Consider the following 19483-nt stretch of genomic DNA (forward strand, 5'->3'; position numbering starts at 1 on the left):
CAAATGACTGTGTCATTCTGGCTAAGCCACAATAGCAGTCTTGTGCAGACTTCCTGTTCTTAAAATTATGGAATAAAATTTCACTATGGCAGTCTGAAAGAGAGATGTGACGGAGACAAGCATGGACCTGAGCCATGCATACTCTTCACATTTATCTTCGAAGTAGCTGTATAGGAATCTCTGCTATGGAGCAAAAGGTGTGTGCTGTGCTGATTCTTACTTGCCTCTTCTGTGTATGGCTGTTTCCCAGCTCCTGCCAGTGCACCTGAAAATTTGGATGTTTGGCCATTGAAGGGGAAACCAACCTCTGTAGCAGCATCCTGGGATGCTCTTCCAGAGAGCGAAGGAAAAGTCAAAGGTGAGTCCTCACTGTTGGTTTCTAACTCCTTGAAGGAGCTGTTCTCAAAGGCAGACTGCTGCCCTGGAGTAGGCTGGAACCTTGATTGTGCCAGGATTCTTTCACTTGGTTAAACCCAAGCAAGATTTTCATGTTTCCAGCCCAGTGCCTCCACAGTGCCACTGAGAAGCCACTGTCACTGTCTGCCTGGGATGTCACAGAGGTTCCTGGGGTAACATGCATGCACATTTTACCTCTTCTTCCATTAATAGGCAGGTCAAAATGGGGCTCAAGAAGGAAGTTTCCAGAAGGATTTTAAAGAATTAGTTGTAGATGAAAAACTGGGTAGTTGCCAAGAAAGAGAGTGGGTTTATGTTGTGTTTTATTTCGAGTTTGTCATGGAAGGAAATCCTCAGCTTAAGAAGCAAACACAAATCTGATTTCAGAAGATCTCATGCATAAATCTTGTGTACTATAGTGTTATTGGACATAGTCATAAAGATAGTTTGCCAGTTGGCTAAGATTTGCATAGAATTAAAGAAAAAGTAAAAGCTCTTTCTGGGATTTTTTCCTGTTTCCCTCTAAAAATGAGGCTGATTTTTTAGCCTCCTGTTCTTCAGTGGTTAACAAGATTGTGTTCTCAAATTACACAAGTTTTTGGAGGTCCCTTATCAGCACTAGAGCATCTCAGGATTTGAAAAATCATTGGCCTGGAGGGAGGTACACGGTGTCTGCAAGACCTGCTTTATGTGTGCTTCAGGACAGTGGTGGAATTCCTTCCTTTTTTGAAGTCAGTAGAAGTCTTGCCAATTACTTCAATGGAGCTGCGGTTGTGTCCAAGAACCATTATTTCTGTAAGAAGGGTCATACAGGGACATTATCTGATATTTCAAGTCTGCTCCTAATTTTGACCAATCTGTAGCCCTTTGTGGAGTTTTTTCTGCATTGTTATTAGATGATTCATCCAAGGCAATAGTTTTAAAGATACCTAATATTTAAGGGCTGAATGCCTATGCACATCTAATATATTGCTGTTTGAGTATAATGTGTTACAGGAGATGTCCTATTTTTAAACTAAGTAAGTGACAAGATACTTTTACTGGCTAAATAAAATCACTGAATTAGCATTTCATGGTCCTTTTGATACCATGTGGTAATCAGGAATTTTTGTCTTTTGATCCCTTTGTTTTTCAATCCTGTCCTGTCCACATATTAAAATAATTGGAAAAAATATTCTCCAGTAGTCATTTAAGAGTTATCAGAAGCTACTCCAGTGTCTCTGCCATGAAAGAAATGCCTGTGTAAAAAGAAGGAAAAGAAAAAAGATTCAGAGAAAAAGGATTTGTGCCTTCTGATACCTTGATTTGTTTTTCAGTGGACCATTAAACATATTTGCATATAAAATATATTTTTTTCCCTTGATTTTGATGCACTGTGCATAGCTTATTTCTTAACACAATAAATATGGGCTCACTCTCAGAAAAAAACCCCATGCCATTATGTTCTAGAGTGGCACTGTGGCTCCTCAGGTATTAATGTGGGTTTTTATATATAGAGAGAAAGATGGCAGCCTATGAAATTTATTATCAAAATCCTGGTTTTGTCTGATACCTGTGCCTCTTACAGAGGATTTGAAAACAAAACAGAGCTTGCACATATCTGACATCTCACCTGCACTTCCTGGGAGTATAATGGGAAGATTCCTCTTCATGCCCAGAATTGTTCCTATAGGGGTGAAATTTCTCTCAATACAGAAAGCTAAGACAGAGCACAGGTATCACAGTAATTCAGTACTTGAAGGTGAGAGCATGGTGAGTTTCAAACTGGTAACCAGACCTTTCTTTGCTCTCTCTGCTGTGGTGTTTTACCCTAGCTCTGGCTCAGCACAGTGTGTCATATTTAGAATTTGTTGGACAGACGTGATGTTGCTACCATTTGGCAAATCTGCAGTGCTGATATTTTCTGGTAGAAGTTTCTCTTCTGAATAAGAAATATTCAACTTAACCTGCATATATACGTGTATCTCTCTCTCATGTCTTTATACTCCAGCTGTTGACTCGGCGTGCATTGCCAGTGTATTAATTTTAGTAATGCACGTTCTAATTCATCCTACCCATACAGTCTGTCCGCTGGAAACAGGACTGTTTTCAGTTTCCTCCTTCCAACCGTCTGCCAAATCATTTCAGAATACATTCTTTCATACGCCCCGGCTCTCAAGCCATTTGGAGCAAAGTCCATCACCTACTCTGGAGCTACAACATCAGCCATAATAGATGGTCTGCAGGCTGGGGAGCGCTATATTTTCAAAATTCGTGCAGCAAACAGGAGGGGACCGGGTCCTCAGTCAAAAGCCTTCAGTGTCGCCATCCCAGCAGGTGAGCACCAAGCCATGAACCAGTGCTGTAATTCACCCACTCTTGCCTTGGTCCCAGTTGTGTTAATTCTTACTGACTCTACTCCTCTGCACTCTGTCTGACCTGTGGGATTTGACTTTGTTGATGTTGTTTCTGTTTGCTCTTTTCATTATTATATTGTCCAAATAAGTCTTTATCACTCTGCATATGCAAAAGGTCATTTTAATGGACATTTTAGCCTCTTAAACAAATGCATGCCATAATCTATGACAATACTATGTGTTCTTGTTATCCAAAGGCCAAAGAATGCGATGCTCTGGGTTTTTGGCTGCTCTGTTCCTCATAGCTCCCACTCTTGAAAGTCACTTAGTGTCTTACTCAGATACTAGTCCTTGTGTTTGGCTCTTGCCAAAAAGTTACTGTTGTAGGTACAGAATATTTGCTGGGTTAGCTAAAAAGGTGGGCCACAGCCTTACTTGGGATAATGCAGCACCATGCCATCAACATGACTAAATTCTGCTGAAGATCTGGTTTCCCTGAAAGGGTGTTGCAGTCCCTGATTTTACATATTTGATTTTAATTGGTCTAAGTTTTACCCAAGCTACAGTAATTCCACATACATACCTTCCTACCATCCAAAACTTATCTTGGCTGGACTCCACAGCCTGGTTAATACAGAAATAATTATTGCCTCATATTCTAATAAGTTTTGTTCTTGCTACCTGGGTGTTTTCTGATTTTGGTCAGTTTTTGTGAATCTTCTATTGTTGTGAATAAACATTTTTCTTTTTGCCTCTAGCTGCTCATGAGGATTCAGTTGCTCAGCAAAAGACAAATATCCAAGATAATTCAGAGGCTAAAAAGACTGGGAATGCTGGCTCATCTCCTTCTCAAAGTTCTTCTGTTTCTTCAAAAGCCCAGCTGTCACCTTCTTCTAAGCAGCTGTCGGTTCATTCACCTAGTGTTAGTGATAAAAAGAGTCTTCTTTCTGAATATAAGAACAAAATCTTGACTCGAGGGGTCCTAAGTAAATCTCAGTTACCTTCTAGAAAGACAGGAGAGCGGGAACCTGACCTCCAATCCACTGAGGTGACAGATGATCGCGATTCCTCCCAGGAAGCTACAACATCACCACCAAAAACCCAGGACCAGAGGAGGAATGTGAAACCCTTGTTCCCTAGTCGGCCAGTCCACCCTGTCCTTGCCTCAGGGAGGTTGTCTATTCGAACCCACTCATCTGAGGTGTCAAGCCAGATGAGCACAGAGGAACGTGAGCCACCAGCACTGTTACCATCATCATCACAACACTCTTCTGCCTCGTCCGCTCCCAGATACACAGATAATGAAACAAAGCAATCGAGGCACAGCAACAACAATGTGCCTTCTAAGACCTCTTCCCATCCTCTGCCCGCCAAAAGTAATGGTCCTGTGAGTAATGTGGAAGGGAAGCCTGACTCCATGCTGGTGGAAGTGTCTTCTAAAGCTTCAGAGCCTGGTCGCCAGGCCTTGCCATCAAGTCGGCAGGCTGCTGTCCCTCATGAGGGTGTCTCAGGCCATCGCAGTAGGTCTGGCTCTCTAGGTCGTTCACACCAACCTGCTTCCAAATCAGCAGATTCCCATACTCATAATAGCCATAATGATTTTGACAGTGAAGAAGTAGAGGACAGAGCAGGACAGCCAAGTTCTAGGTCACAGCAAACAAGGCTATCCTCAGGCTCCAGTTCCCGCACATGGAAGGATTCGAAATCAGCTGTGGCGGCAGTCTCATCAAAGTCTGCTGTTCCTGGTTACACTTCACCTCATTCTCGCTCCTCCACCAGTGCCAAATCCAAGGGAAAGGATGTTGATAAGAATTATAAGGAGGACTCACAAGATGAAAACCCCTTATTGCCTTCTTTGCCCTCTTCCAGGCAGTCTTCTTCAGCAATCAACTCCAAGAGAAGAAATCCTCAGGTCGATTCTGATTCTCGCTCCAGAGAGACACATGGTAAAAAATCACCCCACTCTGACTCAGAAGAACAACAAAGTCAAACAGCTGCTCCAGAAAAGCATTCTCTTTTGCAGTCTTCTCTTTCCAAATACAAACCTGAAGATCAGGGCAATCAAGAGGTAAAAGAAACATTTGCTCGATCAAAACCAAGCGAGTCTTTGCCTAGAAAGACACTCTCTTCTCGTCTTCCAGTGGAGAAGACCTCCCACTCACAGCCTCCACAGAGGGCACAAACCAGTCCTTCCATCCTGCATTCAAGGGGTCGGCGCCTCCCATCTCACCGTGCCATCTCATCCCAAAGTAATGAAGAGTTGCAGGACGATGATGATGATGATGAGGATGAAACAGAGGGCAGCGACAGAGCAAGCAGGCACTCTGTGTTTCTTAAAGAGGTGTCCTCTTCTAGGGGATTATCTGCTTCTTTCTCTCAGGGAAGCTCAAGTTCATCTCAATCAAAGCAACAGCAGCCAGGTTCTCAGGTACCTTCCTACAAACCAAAACACACTCAGCCAGACTCCAGTTCTGCCAGTGATACAGCAAAAGACAACCAGTATAATCAAAGGCTGTCACACACTTCGAGACAAACTCGTCCTTCATTACCTACTCGCTCAGGAGTTGCTACAAGAACAGTATCCCAAACAGAGAAGAAAAAGGGCCTGTTGCCCTCAAAAATGTCTAACACTGAACTTCCTCAAAAAGTTCCTTCCCCCTCTTCATCTAAATCTCATCAGTCAGTTTCTAATGAAGAGGATGATTATTACAGTGAACATGATCAGAATGAAATGGAAGAGAAACCCACATCTTTGGCAGCAAAACGGTCCCCTTCTGTTTCTAGAGGTAACAAAAACATATATGAAGACACTGCTAGCAATAAAAGGAAATCTATGGACACTTTTCTACCTCACAAAGTAAGTTCTGAAGAAGAAGAGACGGAAAAACCTTCAATATTAAAAATGTCTTCTCCTGAGTCACCAAGAAGCTCTGCCATAGCATCGCAGATTACTCAGTCCTCTAACAAACATACCCCATCTAAACCAAGCTTTGTCTGGCCACGTTCTTCTGCATCTACCACCACACACACCATTTCTCCAGCAGTTTCTTCCACTTTGTCTCCTCGTCAGCGACTACTGAACTCCAGGCTAGGGAGCCCTTCTCAGCGCCAATTTGTTAGACCTCCTTATAGACAAGGTATCCTGTCTTTGTTGTATTAATATCACTAACTGTGTTTTTCCTAGGATCAGCAGTTAGATGGAAAGTCCTTCAGCAGGATGCGGGTTCAGTTATTTAGTATAATGTGTTGCTTTTTATTTTGGTGGCTGCTGGGAAGCCCAGTTCTGGAGGACATTTGGTGTAATGTGGTGCCCCAGACCCTTTCTCCTGTGGTCTGATCTGCACAGGATCCCGTGATCCACAAAAAGGGTGGCAGAGTTAGGTGCTACATTGGAAAAGTTCCTTACTGAGCAATGACTTCACCAAATGCTCATTGAAACCCATTTGTACTCAGAATATACCAGCCTCTCAGATATGTAGCTCTTCATCATGCTCTTCACCCTAAAAGACCTTTGTAGGTTCCTTAGTACCACCTTGCCCATGCCTAGACAGTGGGGTGTTTCTCTTTGATGCATTTTTAAGCCACTTTTCTCTTTTTTCTAAGTGACAGCTCAGGGTTGCCCATACCTGTTGAGGATTGTGCCCATCACAGCCAGGCCATCTAATACATTTATAGCTGTGATTTACCCCAAAAGTTAGAGACTTGCTTTCTGACACAATATCTGCGGATCTGGGTAGTAGAATAGAGGGTCCACTACACATCAAGGTATTTATTTTTCATGTCACCCATGGAAAATCCCTGACAGCCTCAGTGACCTTGCTAGGCAGAAATACCTTTTGTCCCTCCAATGCATGGACATCCAAAATAGTATTTAGTGACCTGCATGTTATAGTAAATACCTTCTGTGTTATCCATAAGTAGTAATGTTTGGTTCAAAGTGGCCTTCCTGTTACACAGTGAGGACTGTGCAGCTGGGCTGTTGCATTTGCTATGATTTAGTCAGTGTTGTGTAGAGATTCACCAGCTTAAAGAGCTTTAAGATGGGAGTAGACCTTGAATAATACCATGGGGGATGAGATGTATGGCTGAAAAAATAATAGATTTCTGTATGGAGGTTATTTAAGGTTACTACTAGCAGTGCAATTGTGAAGTTATAGACAACAAGTGTTCAGTTAAATTTTTCCCAGTCTAAATTTATTTCCCATTATATTTTTCTGGAGGCAAATCTCACATAAGATGTGAAATTGACGGCCCTTTCAGAGCTGCGGAGACTACAGCTCAGTGCTGCTGCTTCTCCACTTCTAACATAAGTGTACTTCTGTTTAGCAGTGGTTTTTCAGCTAGAGAAGGAGATTCCTTCCTTTTCCAGTTTAAAAAAAGGTGTGGAGATAATTCTCATGCCCTCTCTTTTCCATTTGTTACTACATCTTTGTATAAGAATAGGAGTGAACAAGTGGTTGTGTTTAATAATGGCTTCTTTCTTCATGCCACTTCTGAAAGATCACTTACAAAGATCACAAACATTTTAATGACTGTAGTGGCATGAAGAAATGTTGCCCTGCTTTCTTAAGAAAAAAGAGGGAATAGAGAGACCAAATAAACATGATAGAGGTGAACAATGAATGTTTAACCTCTTCAGAAAAAAACAATTTCAGATTCTTGTGTCAGCTGCAAAAATCTGACATTGTCACTGCAGTTGCTCCAAGAAGAAGTGGAGTGCCTGGTTTGTAGAGTGTGGTGAGGCCTCTTTCTGTTCTTGTTTATATTCAGATCAGCCAGAAAATGCATTTACTTGCAATTTAAAGTATGACTTGTAGGTTGCACAGCTATCTTCAGAATAGTATGTTTTTTTCTCTGTTTCAGGTTACAATGGCAGACCAAATCTTACAACAAAAAATGGGAATGGAAATGGAAAAGTAATCCCTGGTAATAATGGAAAACCAAGTGGACAGAAAGTAATCAATGGCCCTCAAGGAGCAAAGTGGGTAGGGTGACCTTCTCTCTAAATTCAAGATGTTTTGTACTTTTACTGTACTTATATTTTCATTAAGAAAAGCACTGTCCCCCATCAATGCAGCTTTGAAGTGAAGCTTTACTTAGTGGTTTAGTTTCCACTGTTCCACTGAAATCTAATGACAAATCCTGGGTTTTGTTATTTTAACATTTTAAATTAAAAACCTGATGGGTTGAATTTTAAATGATAACATTACTCTTATAAAATTTAGAGAAACATTTTTTCATCAGACTCAGTGAGATTTGTGCTCCCCAGTGACTCGGGGACTTTTGACACAGTGGGCTCTTGTCTGCTGTGCAGTGTGAGTGGAGACTGCCTGGAATAGCTGCTGTGAAAGATGTGTTCAGCAATGCTTCTCCCAGACTTGCACCTCAGGTGGAAGCTTCTGAGCAAGACTTCTGAAATAAAAGTGCCTCCATAACTGTCACAATGCTTTAAATGCACTTATGTAGGTTTTTGTTTCCTCATGTTTCCAGAGGTACATGCAGAAGATCTCAGATGCCATTGATAGAAAAGCCCCACAAGCTGTATACATGCCCATACCTTGTCTTTTAACATCCTTTACAATGAGTTTTTAACCAAGGAAAGCAAGGGAAAGAACTGGTGCTTCCTGCACGTTTTCCCAAGTGCTGAGCAGTAGGAGTCTGTGATCAGCCTCCCTGGCATCAGCAAAGCTGCTTGCACGTGGCGTGACATATCTTTATATCTATATATTGGCCACTTCAATCTTACCATTTTCATTAGAGGAACATTTGAAAGTGCATTAGGTGGGTCGCATTCAAGGGAGGCATTTTGAGAAACATGCCCAAAGTCCTTCAAATGGATTCCAGAAAGTGGGCTAAGAAGGTCCTTGGAATGCCATGGGGCATTTCTCTGCCTCTTGAGGGGAAGGCATTGCTGCTAGCAGGATGAACACCTTGCAAAGCAAGAGGATCTATGCCAAATCTGCTGCCTGCAGGGCTTCAGGGACTGAGCTCATAATCTGCTGTCCTTCCTTGCTGCAGTCTTTTTCTCAGCACCAGATGTAAGTCTGTCTTGCCAACCTGGAATTGCTGTTTCTGTCCCCTTCCCAGTTTCCTCACAGTACTTAACACCTTTTGCATTTTTGTGTTCTGTGGCTCAGTGTCTGTTACCTCAGGTTAAAACAGCATACAGTTAAGCTATTTTGGGTTGAAATAGCAAAAAGGACTGAATTATAACTGCAGTTAGCTCTGGAATTCAGTCCAAGCTCTCAGACATATTTGCTTTATGAGACAGAGGCTTTTCTTCAGTCTCCTGCCCCAATTAAAATCTTAGCTACTTTGTTTTCACTGCCATTTCAAAATAAAGTAAGTAGTCTAATATTTAATATTTTTTTTAGTTAGACATAATTTGAAATCCCATCTTCAAAATTGCTCAGTGTCATACCGAAATCAGTATTACAGGAATTCGCTTTATGAGTCGCACAGCCCAGGAAAATCAAGGGATTTGCTCATTTGCACACTAGAGCTACAGTAGGTGATGTGAATATGGCTGTGCAGCTCTGGACTCCAGTTCCTGGGAATCTTCTTTCTTCAGCGATGATATTTCAGTGATTACTATACACTTAGTTTTAAAAGTTCAAGTGTGTTGTAGCTATTCCTGAACATCACACTTAGTGTCTGAATTTCCCCAGGATTTCTGTTGCTGTGAAATTTCATTTCACCTCCTCTTGGGTTAGCTAAACATGAGTCCATCTATTGCTTTTAGATTGTAGATCTTGACCGAGGACTAGTGTTAAACGCTGAAGGAAAATACCTCCAAGACTCCCAAGGCAACCCTCTCCGAGTGAAATTAGGAGGGGATGGACGTACAATTGTTGGTAAGTTGCAACTTCCTTCTTACAGAAAAAAGCTTTACAATTGCTGTACACATGGTACAAATCCTTGAGCTGTTGAATGCTTCAGGCATCCCCAGGTCCCATGCCAGCCATTTGGAGTTGCTTGTGCCTCAAGTCTCCAGCAGAGAGTCAGCACATTGCAGGACTGGGGAGGCTTTGAGTCACCCTGTGGGACTCCAGACTACGAGGCAGCAAGAATCACACAAGTCCATCTCACTTGTATCAGCATTAGAAAGGACTGCAGAACTGAGCCAGAATAAGGACTGATGAGTAGAATAAGAGTTGATGATTGTTTATATCTTTGTGTACATAGGAATAATTATTCCCCACTGCTAGCACTGTACCAGCCATATGGATGTGTTTATCAAATTTTTTTCCTCTAAAGCAAACCACAAATAGTAAGAAACCCTGTTTGTGTTCTCTGAAGACTGCTGTTTGCATGTCAGTCCATCTGTACAGATCTCTTGAATACAAATTCAGTGCCTATTGTTAACCTGTCTACCATGAATATTGACAGTACCCAGAATTTGGCACACAAGTTTATCTGCAGTGACAGCATCTTGCCAGCTCATCCCAGATTTTCCTTGCATGTGTTTGACGTTAAGGAGCAGAATATGGATTCATCATACATTTCATCAACAGTTAGTTGATGAGAGTGACTTACATGAAACGCCGCCATTGTCTGCACACTGTGATTCTGAAATGAAACCTCCCTGGAGTGTTTGTCAAACAGCTGAAAAATGTGAACACCGTGGTGGTTTTTTTGAGGTTCTTCTGAACCATTTTCCAGCTTCCCAGCCGTGGCTCTTTCCTAAGTAACACTCTCCTTCTCTGTTGGTTTACTTACAGAAGGTTCTATTCACTCCATTCAGTGCTTTTGTGGCATCTACTGTGATAAAACACAGTAATGCTTAATGCTATAAGCCTGAAGTGGACTAATGATGAGATTTGTTGGTTTTGTTCTCCCTCTTAGATGAAAAGGGCGCTCCAATGGTGAGTCCTGATGGATTGCCTTTGTTTGGACATAGCAGATTTAGTAAACCTGTAGCGAGTGCACAAGATAAACCAATAATCAGCCTTGGAGGAAAGCCTCTGATTGGTCTTGAAATGATTAAGAAAACAACCACTCCCTCAACAACAACTACTACAATACCTACAACAACTACCACGACAACCACCACAACCACTACAACAACTGTTGCTACAACCACCACCACCACCACTCCTGAGCCGACCACCACTGAGCCACCCACCGAGAAACCCGCACCAACCTGTCCCCCAGGCACCTATGGAGAGTATGATGATGAAGGCAACTTGCTCCTGGGGTTTGATGGCCTGCCAGAGTGCAATGCAGAAGGTAATTTCATTTCGTGCTCTTTGAAATTCTGTGGCTGTGCTGTTTATACAGCAGAGTTACACAGATGTGGAATGGTGGAGAATCTGCCTCTGAAGATTTTGGTCTGTTTGATAAGGTAGGAACTGAGATTAGAGCTCGTGAAGAAGGATTTGGGTGTTAAATGGATTTTTACTGGAAAATACCAGCTTTCACCAAAGCTGAGGTTTTTTGTGAAACTGTGTTGTTTTCAGCAAATTTCTTACATTGTGTTGGATACTCACTCACAGGAGTACAAGTATAGGCAGTAGCTTTGTGGTCAAAGCATTTACGTATAAATTTTTCTCATTCCATTTCAGGCCAGGGTAGGAGCTGGAGGAGCTATACATTTTGTCTGTTTTGTGTTCACTTATCACAATGAATTCTGAAAAGTCTCTCTTTTGAGCCATAGTAGAAACAGCATATGCAAAATGAGATTCTTGTTCTCTTGCCAGCCCTTGGAGATAGACTGTCCAGCAGGAACGCAGTACAGCACAGATGAAAGCTGGTGAAAGGCAACCCAGCTCTGCACAGATAAGGCAGAAAGTTCTGCACCGATTTCTTTGGTATCTGAAGATACAAACCCGTGTTAGTGCATGCAATTTTTCCTTGTTGGAGTTATACAAGCTTAGGTTGTGGTGCCAAACTGAAATCCAAAGTAAATACGTATAAATGCACTAGAGTCTTTGGGTGTTGAGCCTCTTTCCTACAATTTTTTATGCTTTCAGCACCTGGATTGCAAGTGAGTTAGCTGCTCATTTTGCCAAACCAGATCAGGGTGCACCATGGTAGCCCTTACCCTTCCCATTTGTAGGTAATCCTCAACTCAGTCTGCTAATGGGCGGCACAGCCATTATGCCAGCATGTTGGCAGTCAGACATCTGACAACTGCAGCAGCCAGTGTTAATGGGTAGTGAAGCCCCTTTACCTTTCTCCTATACACCTGTATCTCTTAAGTCAAAGTAGATTTACAAGTGGGTCATGAAACCGTGGTCTAGGAAGCTGAACTATCACTTTGAAAAGGGCAGTGATATAGAAAGGTGTGGCTCCAGCAACTCACAGCGAGTCTAGGGATGGCATCTTGGGAGAAGATCTCAGAAGCAGAAAACAAAATTCCCTTACCAGAGGCCCACGGCAGTTAATGAGTCAGAGATGTCAGCTCCTTGTGCAGGTGAAATTAAAATGAGTTATAGTGTTAGTATTTATTAACAATAAATCTGACACTGTGCAGTTATAGAAGCATGCTTGCATGTGTAGCTATGCACAGATGTGTACACACACACCCCCCCACCCCCACACCCACACAAACATGCATGTAAAAATCATATCATCATTAAATAGTAATAGGAAGAGTTTTGCTTTTCCCTATGGAAGGTTCATAGTTCTTAATTGTACTTACAAAAGTGTTACAAATATTGTTATATATAGTCACTCTCATACTTTCAAAGTTGCCTAAAGAGAGCCATGACTTTTGGTAGTTAGAATCTCTCACACACCCCCCAGCTCCTTTTGCTTATCTTAAATGTTGATTACATCCTGTAACATTTCCTCTTTTTTGGCCTGTACTGTTTGGTACCTGGAGGACTTCTTCTGAGAATACACATTGTAAGAACAGTAGAAGTTCACAACACATATCTGGGGTTAAACTGAAGGTAGGATCCAGAAGCTGAGCAACAAAATCTTTTGCAGTGTTACGCTTAGCAGAGTTGTGGGCTGGGGAATTTTCATGTGACTTTCTGGATATTTAAAAAATTCTGCTTGGGCTTTTTGCCTTCTACCAGATGGGCTTGCTGAATCTTTGAACTTGATAGAGGCAAGAATGAAAATTAAGTTTTTATTCAGGCTGTGTGTTCATAGAAAATGGCCTTGAAGTAACTCATAAACTGCCTGGCATTTTGACAGTATGTCTGCAGATGCCTCACAGTGCAAGACTGAAAGGATGGTGCTGTATTTCTGCTTCTTACCTGGTTCTTAAGGCTTCTTGCCTTAGAGCTTTTACAATATTAGTCCCTACCTGGGAATTTTGAAAGCTTCTCTGAAGAGTCTTTTTCAGTTTTTTTAAATCTAGTGACCTGCTTCAGGATTAGATAAACACAGGAAAACAGTCTGCCTGTTCCACAAAGGATCTTGCTAGGAAAGTAAAGATATTTGTGGTATTTATTTAATGACGGCAGTTATTGTTTAACAAGAGAAGTGTATATTTCAAGAGGGTAAACAATGATTACTTGAATTATCAAAACAATGCCATTTTCCCTTGACCATTTCCAAATTATATTATATTGTATTTTTGTCTTGTCTTTCCCTTTAATCTGAGTCTAGAAATTACTCCACATTGTTTAGTGAAATACTTTTTCTGCCAAAGCTTGATATTTGTTGCTAAGTGCTTTACTCACAAACAGACAGGGTCTGCAAGTGCCAAAACCTAGCTCCAAATGTTCTGCTTAAACTTTGGAAAATTCTTTTATCTCTGGCAGGATTTTTTCTTGATCCAGCAGAATTTATTATCAGCTTTTCACTAGATTCAGCAGTCTTTAACTTTCAAGGAGGAGTTTGGCCACACAAGTGTGATTTGTCAGTGAAATCAACTAAACTTGATTCATGAACTCACAAAGGAAAAAACAGGTGGAGTCTTAACCACGCATTATGTGTGATAAAATCAAGTGATGGAATTTGTAAGACATGTAAGACAGCAAGACTGTCTTTACAGATGCCACAAGTCTGTAGCAAGTGGTCATTTGTTACAGGCAGGGTTTACTCAAGAGATTCAGCAAAGGGTGATGGAGCAAGGTGAAGAACTGCAGCTGGAGTATGTACAGAAAATAATAAAATGAGAGGTCTATTGGGATGTACTCTTATTGTCACCATGACACAGCTAATGCTAAACAAGCACAGTCACTGAAACTGAGTACAAAAATTGAAAATGAAATTTGGCTTTGCTGGACTGTGGATAGGCCAAATACTATACTAACTTAGAAGCATGGATGAATTGAAATCTGCCCATGGAAGATTTGAAATTTCTGCATATGTGATCCTCTTGATTCCTTGGATGTAGGCAGTCAAAGGTAAGTGCATACATTATAGACGTTGGTTGATTTGGCCAGTTGTGGGTAGATCTGCAGAATTCAGCAAAGAATCTACTTTGGAACTGACTACCTTCAGAGAAGTCAAGTGACTTCCAAGGGAATCGTCTTCTGAAAAGTGGCTGCAGAAGTCTATCATAAGTCTTTTAAAGCTTATTTTGGCATTAAAATCACAAAGTGTATTTAAAAGAAAATTATTTAATTTTAAAATTATTTTAAATTTATTTAAAATTATTAAATTTAAAAGAAAAAAAACAGTTATACAGTAATTGTTCTAAAAAAATCAGCAAAATGAAAATGTTTATTTAATTTTAAAATTATTAAATTTAAATTTATTTTAAATTTATTTAAAATTTAAAATTTAAAATTATTTTAAAATTATTTAATTTTAAAATTATTAAATTTAAATTTATTTTAAATTTATTTAAAATTTAAAATTTAAAATTATTTTAAAATTATTTAATTTTAAAATTATTAAATTTAAAAGAAAAAACCAGTTATACAGTAATTGTTCTAAAAAAATCAGCAAAATGAAAATGTATCATTCAGATTATATCTGTGAACTATTTAACATTGACAGTTGAAACTTTGCACTGTTTACAGTTCTGGTTTAGTGAAAATAACACTATTGCTTCCATAGAGTGTTACAGGAGCGTGACCAATGTATGTGAAGTGTCTGGAGGTCAAAGCTGTCTTTCTCTTGTCTTTGTTCACATGCTGGCCACTCCCCAGCCCCAGCATTGCATTGGAGACTTCTGATGGTACCTGCAGCAGGTTACAGCACAGTGCTTGTGCTTTGTTTGCATGGCTTTTTATGACTGTGCTGAGCTCTGTGTACTGTTTGGCTTCCCTGAATAATGTGGAGAAATGCTTTCCTCAGAGTGTGCAGGAAAGCCTTTTGGATTCAACAGATGAGGTACTTGATGGCTGATGTCTCTGGAGCTGGAGTCATGTCCTGCAGAGATAATGAGATAATATCAAGGAATAGTCAGCTGGAAAGTCTATTGGTGCATCTGCATTGGGTTTTGGGGTGGACCGGTAGAGTGTTTTTAATGTGCACCTCATTATCTTCTGTCCTTGCTATGCTTTCATTTGCATGGAGCAAATCTCACTCCGATTTCCTGAACTGAATTCATGCTGGATGAAACTAATGCAGAGCAGTGCTTCAGGATTACACCTATGTGGCCCAACCTGGCAGCCATTCCATAGGATCAGAGTAGAGCTAGTGCAAAGTAAAACACCAGAAAATCCAGCACTAATTACTTCATTCTACAAATCCATTCCTTTTGGGCTGCATTCCTTGCAAGACCATTGACATGTTCTATAAATGTCATGGCTCTGTGGGCTGTTTGTTTTTATACCTCCACAAAAATATTTGGGTAGAAATATTTAATTCCTTGGTTGGTTTTTTTGGCATATAATGCTTTCACATTCTGCTTCTGAGACTATAAAATATTGTCAAATCCAGATGTGATCATTATATAGTTGCTGGCAGCCTACCTTTGCTCCAGAGCAGCTGGGGCCTGGGGCAGAGCTTCTGGAAGGTGATTACTCTTAATTTTATATAGCAGCCCTGAACCCATTTTCCCACAGCAAAACTCCTGACTACTGCACTTAGCTTCTCATCTGTTATGCTCAATGTGCAGGGCAGACTGTCACTGCATTACTTGGAAACCAGGAAGTTATGCTTTTCTTTACAATTCCACTGGCTAAATATTTTTATATCAAACTTTATTCCAGCATTATTTGAGTGAATTCTTATCGCATTTTTTTTTCTCTGTCAATAGATACATTCTCAGGACTGGATTCAGATGTGACAGCAACTCCAGAAGCTTATGTGGTATACGATGATGGTATGGGTTAACTGTAGAAGTCTATTGCCAGTGGAATGTTGCTTTTTTTCTCTATCTTCTTTCTTTGGAAGTGGGTTCAAGGAGGCAGATTGGTAAATGGGAGCTTAAGCAAGTGATGGTGAGCTGGAAAACAGTTCTGCATCACTTATGGAGAGAAAGTATCCAAAACCATTTGTTTCTGGACATAAAAGTCCCTTTCTATTAGTCTTGCAATCTAACAGGAACCTGTTGAGGAAAGAAATTACTTTTCAAAGCTGTGTCATACAGACACTGCTTCAATCCTAGATTTACTTTCTCTGGTACAACTTCTAACTCCAGCCCAGTCAAAGTCAACTACCTCCTCCAAAATACAAAATCCAAATAACATTCAAGGCCTGAAATACCTTAGCGCGTTGTTTCCTTAATGTGTAGTCTGCATTTAGACAATTAAGCATGCTCATACTGAATAACATCACCTACATATAAAGTAACTAATCTGCTTAAATCGTATGGAATTTATATCAAAGAGATTTAAAATCAAATGAAAGGAAAAGAGAGAAATATTTTTTGAGAGTTATATTCATGCCATCTTGATATTATAATCAAGGACATACAAAACTTAGCTGAAGAGGAAGTATCAAGTCACAGCATTTAATTGTAAGTTTGCATAGGCAGTGCCAATTCTCAATTACTGGAACTGAAATTCGCTTTCTGCCATCAGTGATATCTGACGTTCTATCCCTTTTAGTCCTCAAATTCCTGTTTGTGCCCCCACATATGGAAGTGGATTAGTACAGACCTCAGTTAAACAAAAAGTTTTTTTGTAGAATTTATGGCTCTAGAACAATGAAAGTTGTTGGTTTGTTTTGTTTTTTTTTAATTTGTGGTTGTAATGCTGGATCTTAAGTCTAACCAACAACAGAAAAACATTTAAAAAGAGAGTGCAGCAGCTGAGTGGAAGATATTATAGACATTTGTACTTTAAATTCCAATCACTTAATATTGAAACTGACATTTAGAATGTGAGGAGGAGGGAATGAATTAGAAATTGCACAAGACATGCATCCCATTTCCCTTATATCTGCATGGATGCAGAATATCCTCAGTGCCAGGCCTCCCCTTAGGTACAGGTCACCTGCAGAAAACACACGCTTTAGCAGTTTAAGCACAAAACACTCAAAGACTTGAGCCGAGTTCCCCAGCCTGCCTGAGGTCATGGCAGAGATGCCAAATGCTACTTTCCCTTCATTTTGTGTGCCAGTCAGGTAGCACAGTAGTTTTTCAAAGAGCACTGAGTTAAATAGGACTGAACATAATGAGGCTCATGTGGGCAGTTTGCCTTTCTTCGTGGCCCTGCAGGGACCACAAATGGAAAGTACTGAACTCGGCACCTCCAGTCACAAGAGGGTTTGAGAGCAGTATTGAACCACCTCTAGGGCTTTAGAATTGCAACACAGAGTTTTCTTAGAAAGTAATTTTTTTCTCTCCCTTCTCTACTTCCTTTGGCATCTGAGGGCTTTGGGCAGGGATTCAATTACTTGTGCTATTTCTCTTGGGGTTTGTGAGAGGAGCTGGCAGATGCACATTCAGTATACTGCTGTACAAGTACATTTGTTATTTTTTGTCCTGTTTAACTGTGTGAGTGAGGTCTAAATCAGCAGTAACATGAGTATTCTGGGACATAGACTGTTCTCCCTGTCCATGAGTTTGGTAGAAACCATTGCAAGGCTGAAGTTTGACCAACCTCCACACAGAGTTCTGTAAGGAGCATGCAGTGGCCCCATTGGGAGGGTGTGTAGCACTTCTTTGGGACTGTGGCTGGTGACAGAATTGTTTCCCTTCTCATAGTTAAACCAAAATTATATGAAGCCTGCTAACACTTTCATCTTGTGTTTCCTCTGAAGACTATGAATTTTTTGAGAGCACTTTGCCACCAACCACCACCACTGTCACCACTACCACTGCTCCTACGACGACAGAATTGGAGATTGTCTATCCAGAGACCGGTGTTGGTGGCACTGGCCCTGTGTCAGAATATGATATTGCTGGGAAGAAACGCTTCACTGGTAAGGATGCCCTTTGCCTTATGTAGCTTACTACTTGTGCTGCAAATTCTTGTTCCAGCTAGGCCAGCCCTTCAGCTGAGACCATTGCACAAACATCCAGTGGAGGTGTGTGTGGTCCTCTCAAGGATTGCCACCTTGGAAACACAAACAGCAATACTTTTTTCCTTGCTTCAATGCTTGCATGTTTATGTGTGGGCCCACAATGATTTTGTTGAACCAGTAAAAACCTCTTTGCACTGTTTCAGTGTAAGTGCTCTGTTCTGTGCTCTGCATTGTGTTTGGTCTAGCTGAAGTTAGTAAGAGAGCAAGAGTGTCTACATCAGCTCAGCTTAACTGCATCTAACTTCACACCAGTAGTTCCAGCAGAGCAAGTCTCCTCGTAGGTGCGAGTCTTCCTGTGGGGGACCTGATTCTTTTCCACTGATCTTTTCAACCCCAGTGATTTCATCCACCTTGCACAAGCATGTATGTCATGGGTGCTTCAAAGGGTGCTTCAAAGTCAAGAATGAATGGTATTTTGGATATGAATTTTCCAAAAAATAAATCCAATAAAGATAAATATTATTTTGGTATTTGAATATTTTCTCTGTAGAAGGCATTTGATGAAGGAACCCCCATTTCAAGAACCATGCCTCCTGTGTACATGAGACATTCAATTGTGTAGGTTGGTGTTGCAGCACTGACTTCAGAGCTGCTCTGCTTCTATGTCAGAGAGAAGCAGCTGGGGGCCGGAGGAGAGGGATTTGGAGATTGTAGGGAACATTCCAGCTTCCACCCTAGGCTGGTGACACCCCCTGCAGCTCTTTACATATTTCTGACACTTGAACTGAGGTTAAGTCAGCTGCTGACTCACCTGGTATTTCAGAAAAAAGTTCAAGGGATGGAGAATCATCTTTGACATGTCTTGGCTTCCCTTCCAATATCCACAAGCTTCATGTGGCTTAGAGTGAAACTCTGCTGGAGTAAAATATTTGTTTTTATATATGCCAAAACTTTTTCCAGTGCATCTTCAGTTTCCCTGTCCAAACAATTTCATGATGTTTCTATTCAGCTCTCTCACTGACAGTGCTTCTTGATTCGTTTAGCTAGAGAGGCTAAAATTAACTTCATTGCAAGATCTGGAAAAAATTCCTTTAGGGCATGAAATCCAATAAGATAAACCAAGAAACGTTGGTTTATGAACATTTCAAGGCACTAGGGAAATAATATTACCATTTCAATGAATTGTATTATTGCAACTGAATAAACATTTCCAAAGCAAGTTTTATAGTCCTTCCTTTGAATGTTACGGTGACTTTTAAGGCAATAAAAAGATGGTTTAATCTTTTCCTGAGCTGAAGAGCAATTCCAGTCAGTATAAAGCTTCTAAAAATAGAAGTTACAGGTTGGGAGCACATGCCTGGAAGGTAGGGACTCATGGCTTCTGGTCCCTTAGTACCCAGGGGACCACAACAATCCCTTTAAACTGGTTGGACTTCGCCTTGGAATTACTCTTCACGTTTTTTTTGTTGTTTTGCTTCAGCTTCAGG

At 40.8% G+C, this 19483-nt stretch overlaps 1 protein-coding gene across 1 annotated transcript in view; it reads left to right on the forward strand.

The window, feature by feature from the left end:
• Nucleotides 1-19483, forward strand: part of FNDC1 (fibronectin type III domain containing 1) — a 63375-nt gene that overhangs the window by 27270 nt on the left and 16622 nt on the right. Inside the window, exons 6-13 of the mRNA XM_039706865.1 lie at nt 251-358; nt 2524-2712; nt 3491-5869; nt 7596-7717; nt 9475-9586; nt 10578-10961; nt 15844-15909; nt 17793-17954. Of these exons, the coding sequence (XP_039562799.1) occupies nt 251-358; nt 2524-2712; nt 3491-5869; nt 7596-7717; nt 9475-9586; nt 10578-10961; nt 15844-15909; nt 17793-17954 (3522 nt within the window). The remainder of the gene's footprint in view (nt 1-250; nt 359-2523; nt 2713-3490; nt 5870-7595; nt 7718-9474; nt 9587-10577; nt 10962-15843; nt 15910-17792; nt 17955-19483) is intronic.

Source organism: Passer montanus, unplaced genomic scaffold, assembly GCF_014805655.1.
Source record: "Passer montanus isolate IOZ18808 unplaced genomic scaffold, ASM1480565v1 scaffold2, whole genome shotgun sequence".
Taxonomy (NCBI): Eukaryota; Metazoa; Chordata; class Aves; order Passeriformes; family Passeridae; genus Passer; species Passer montanus.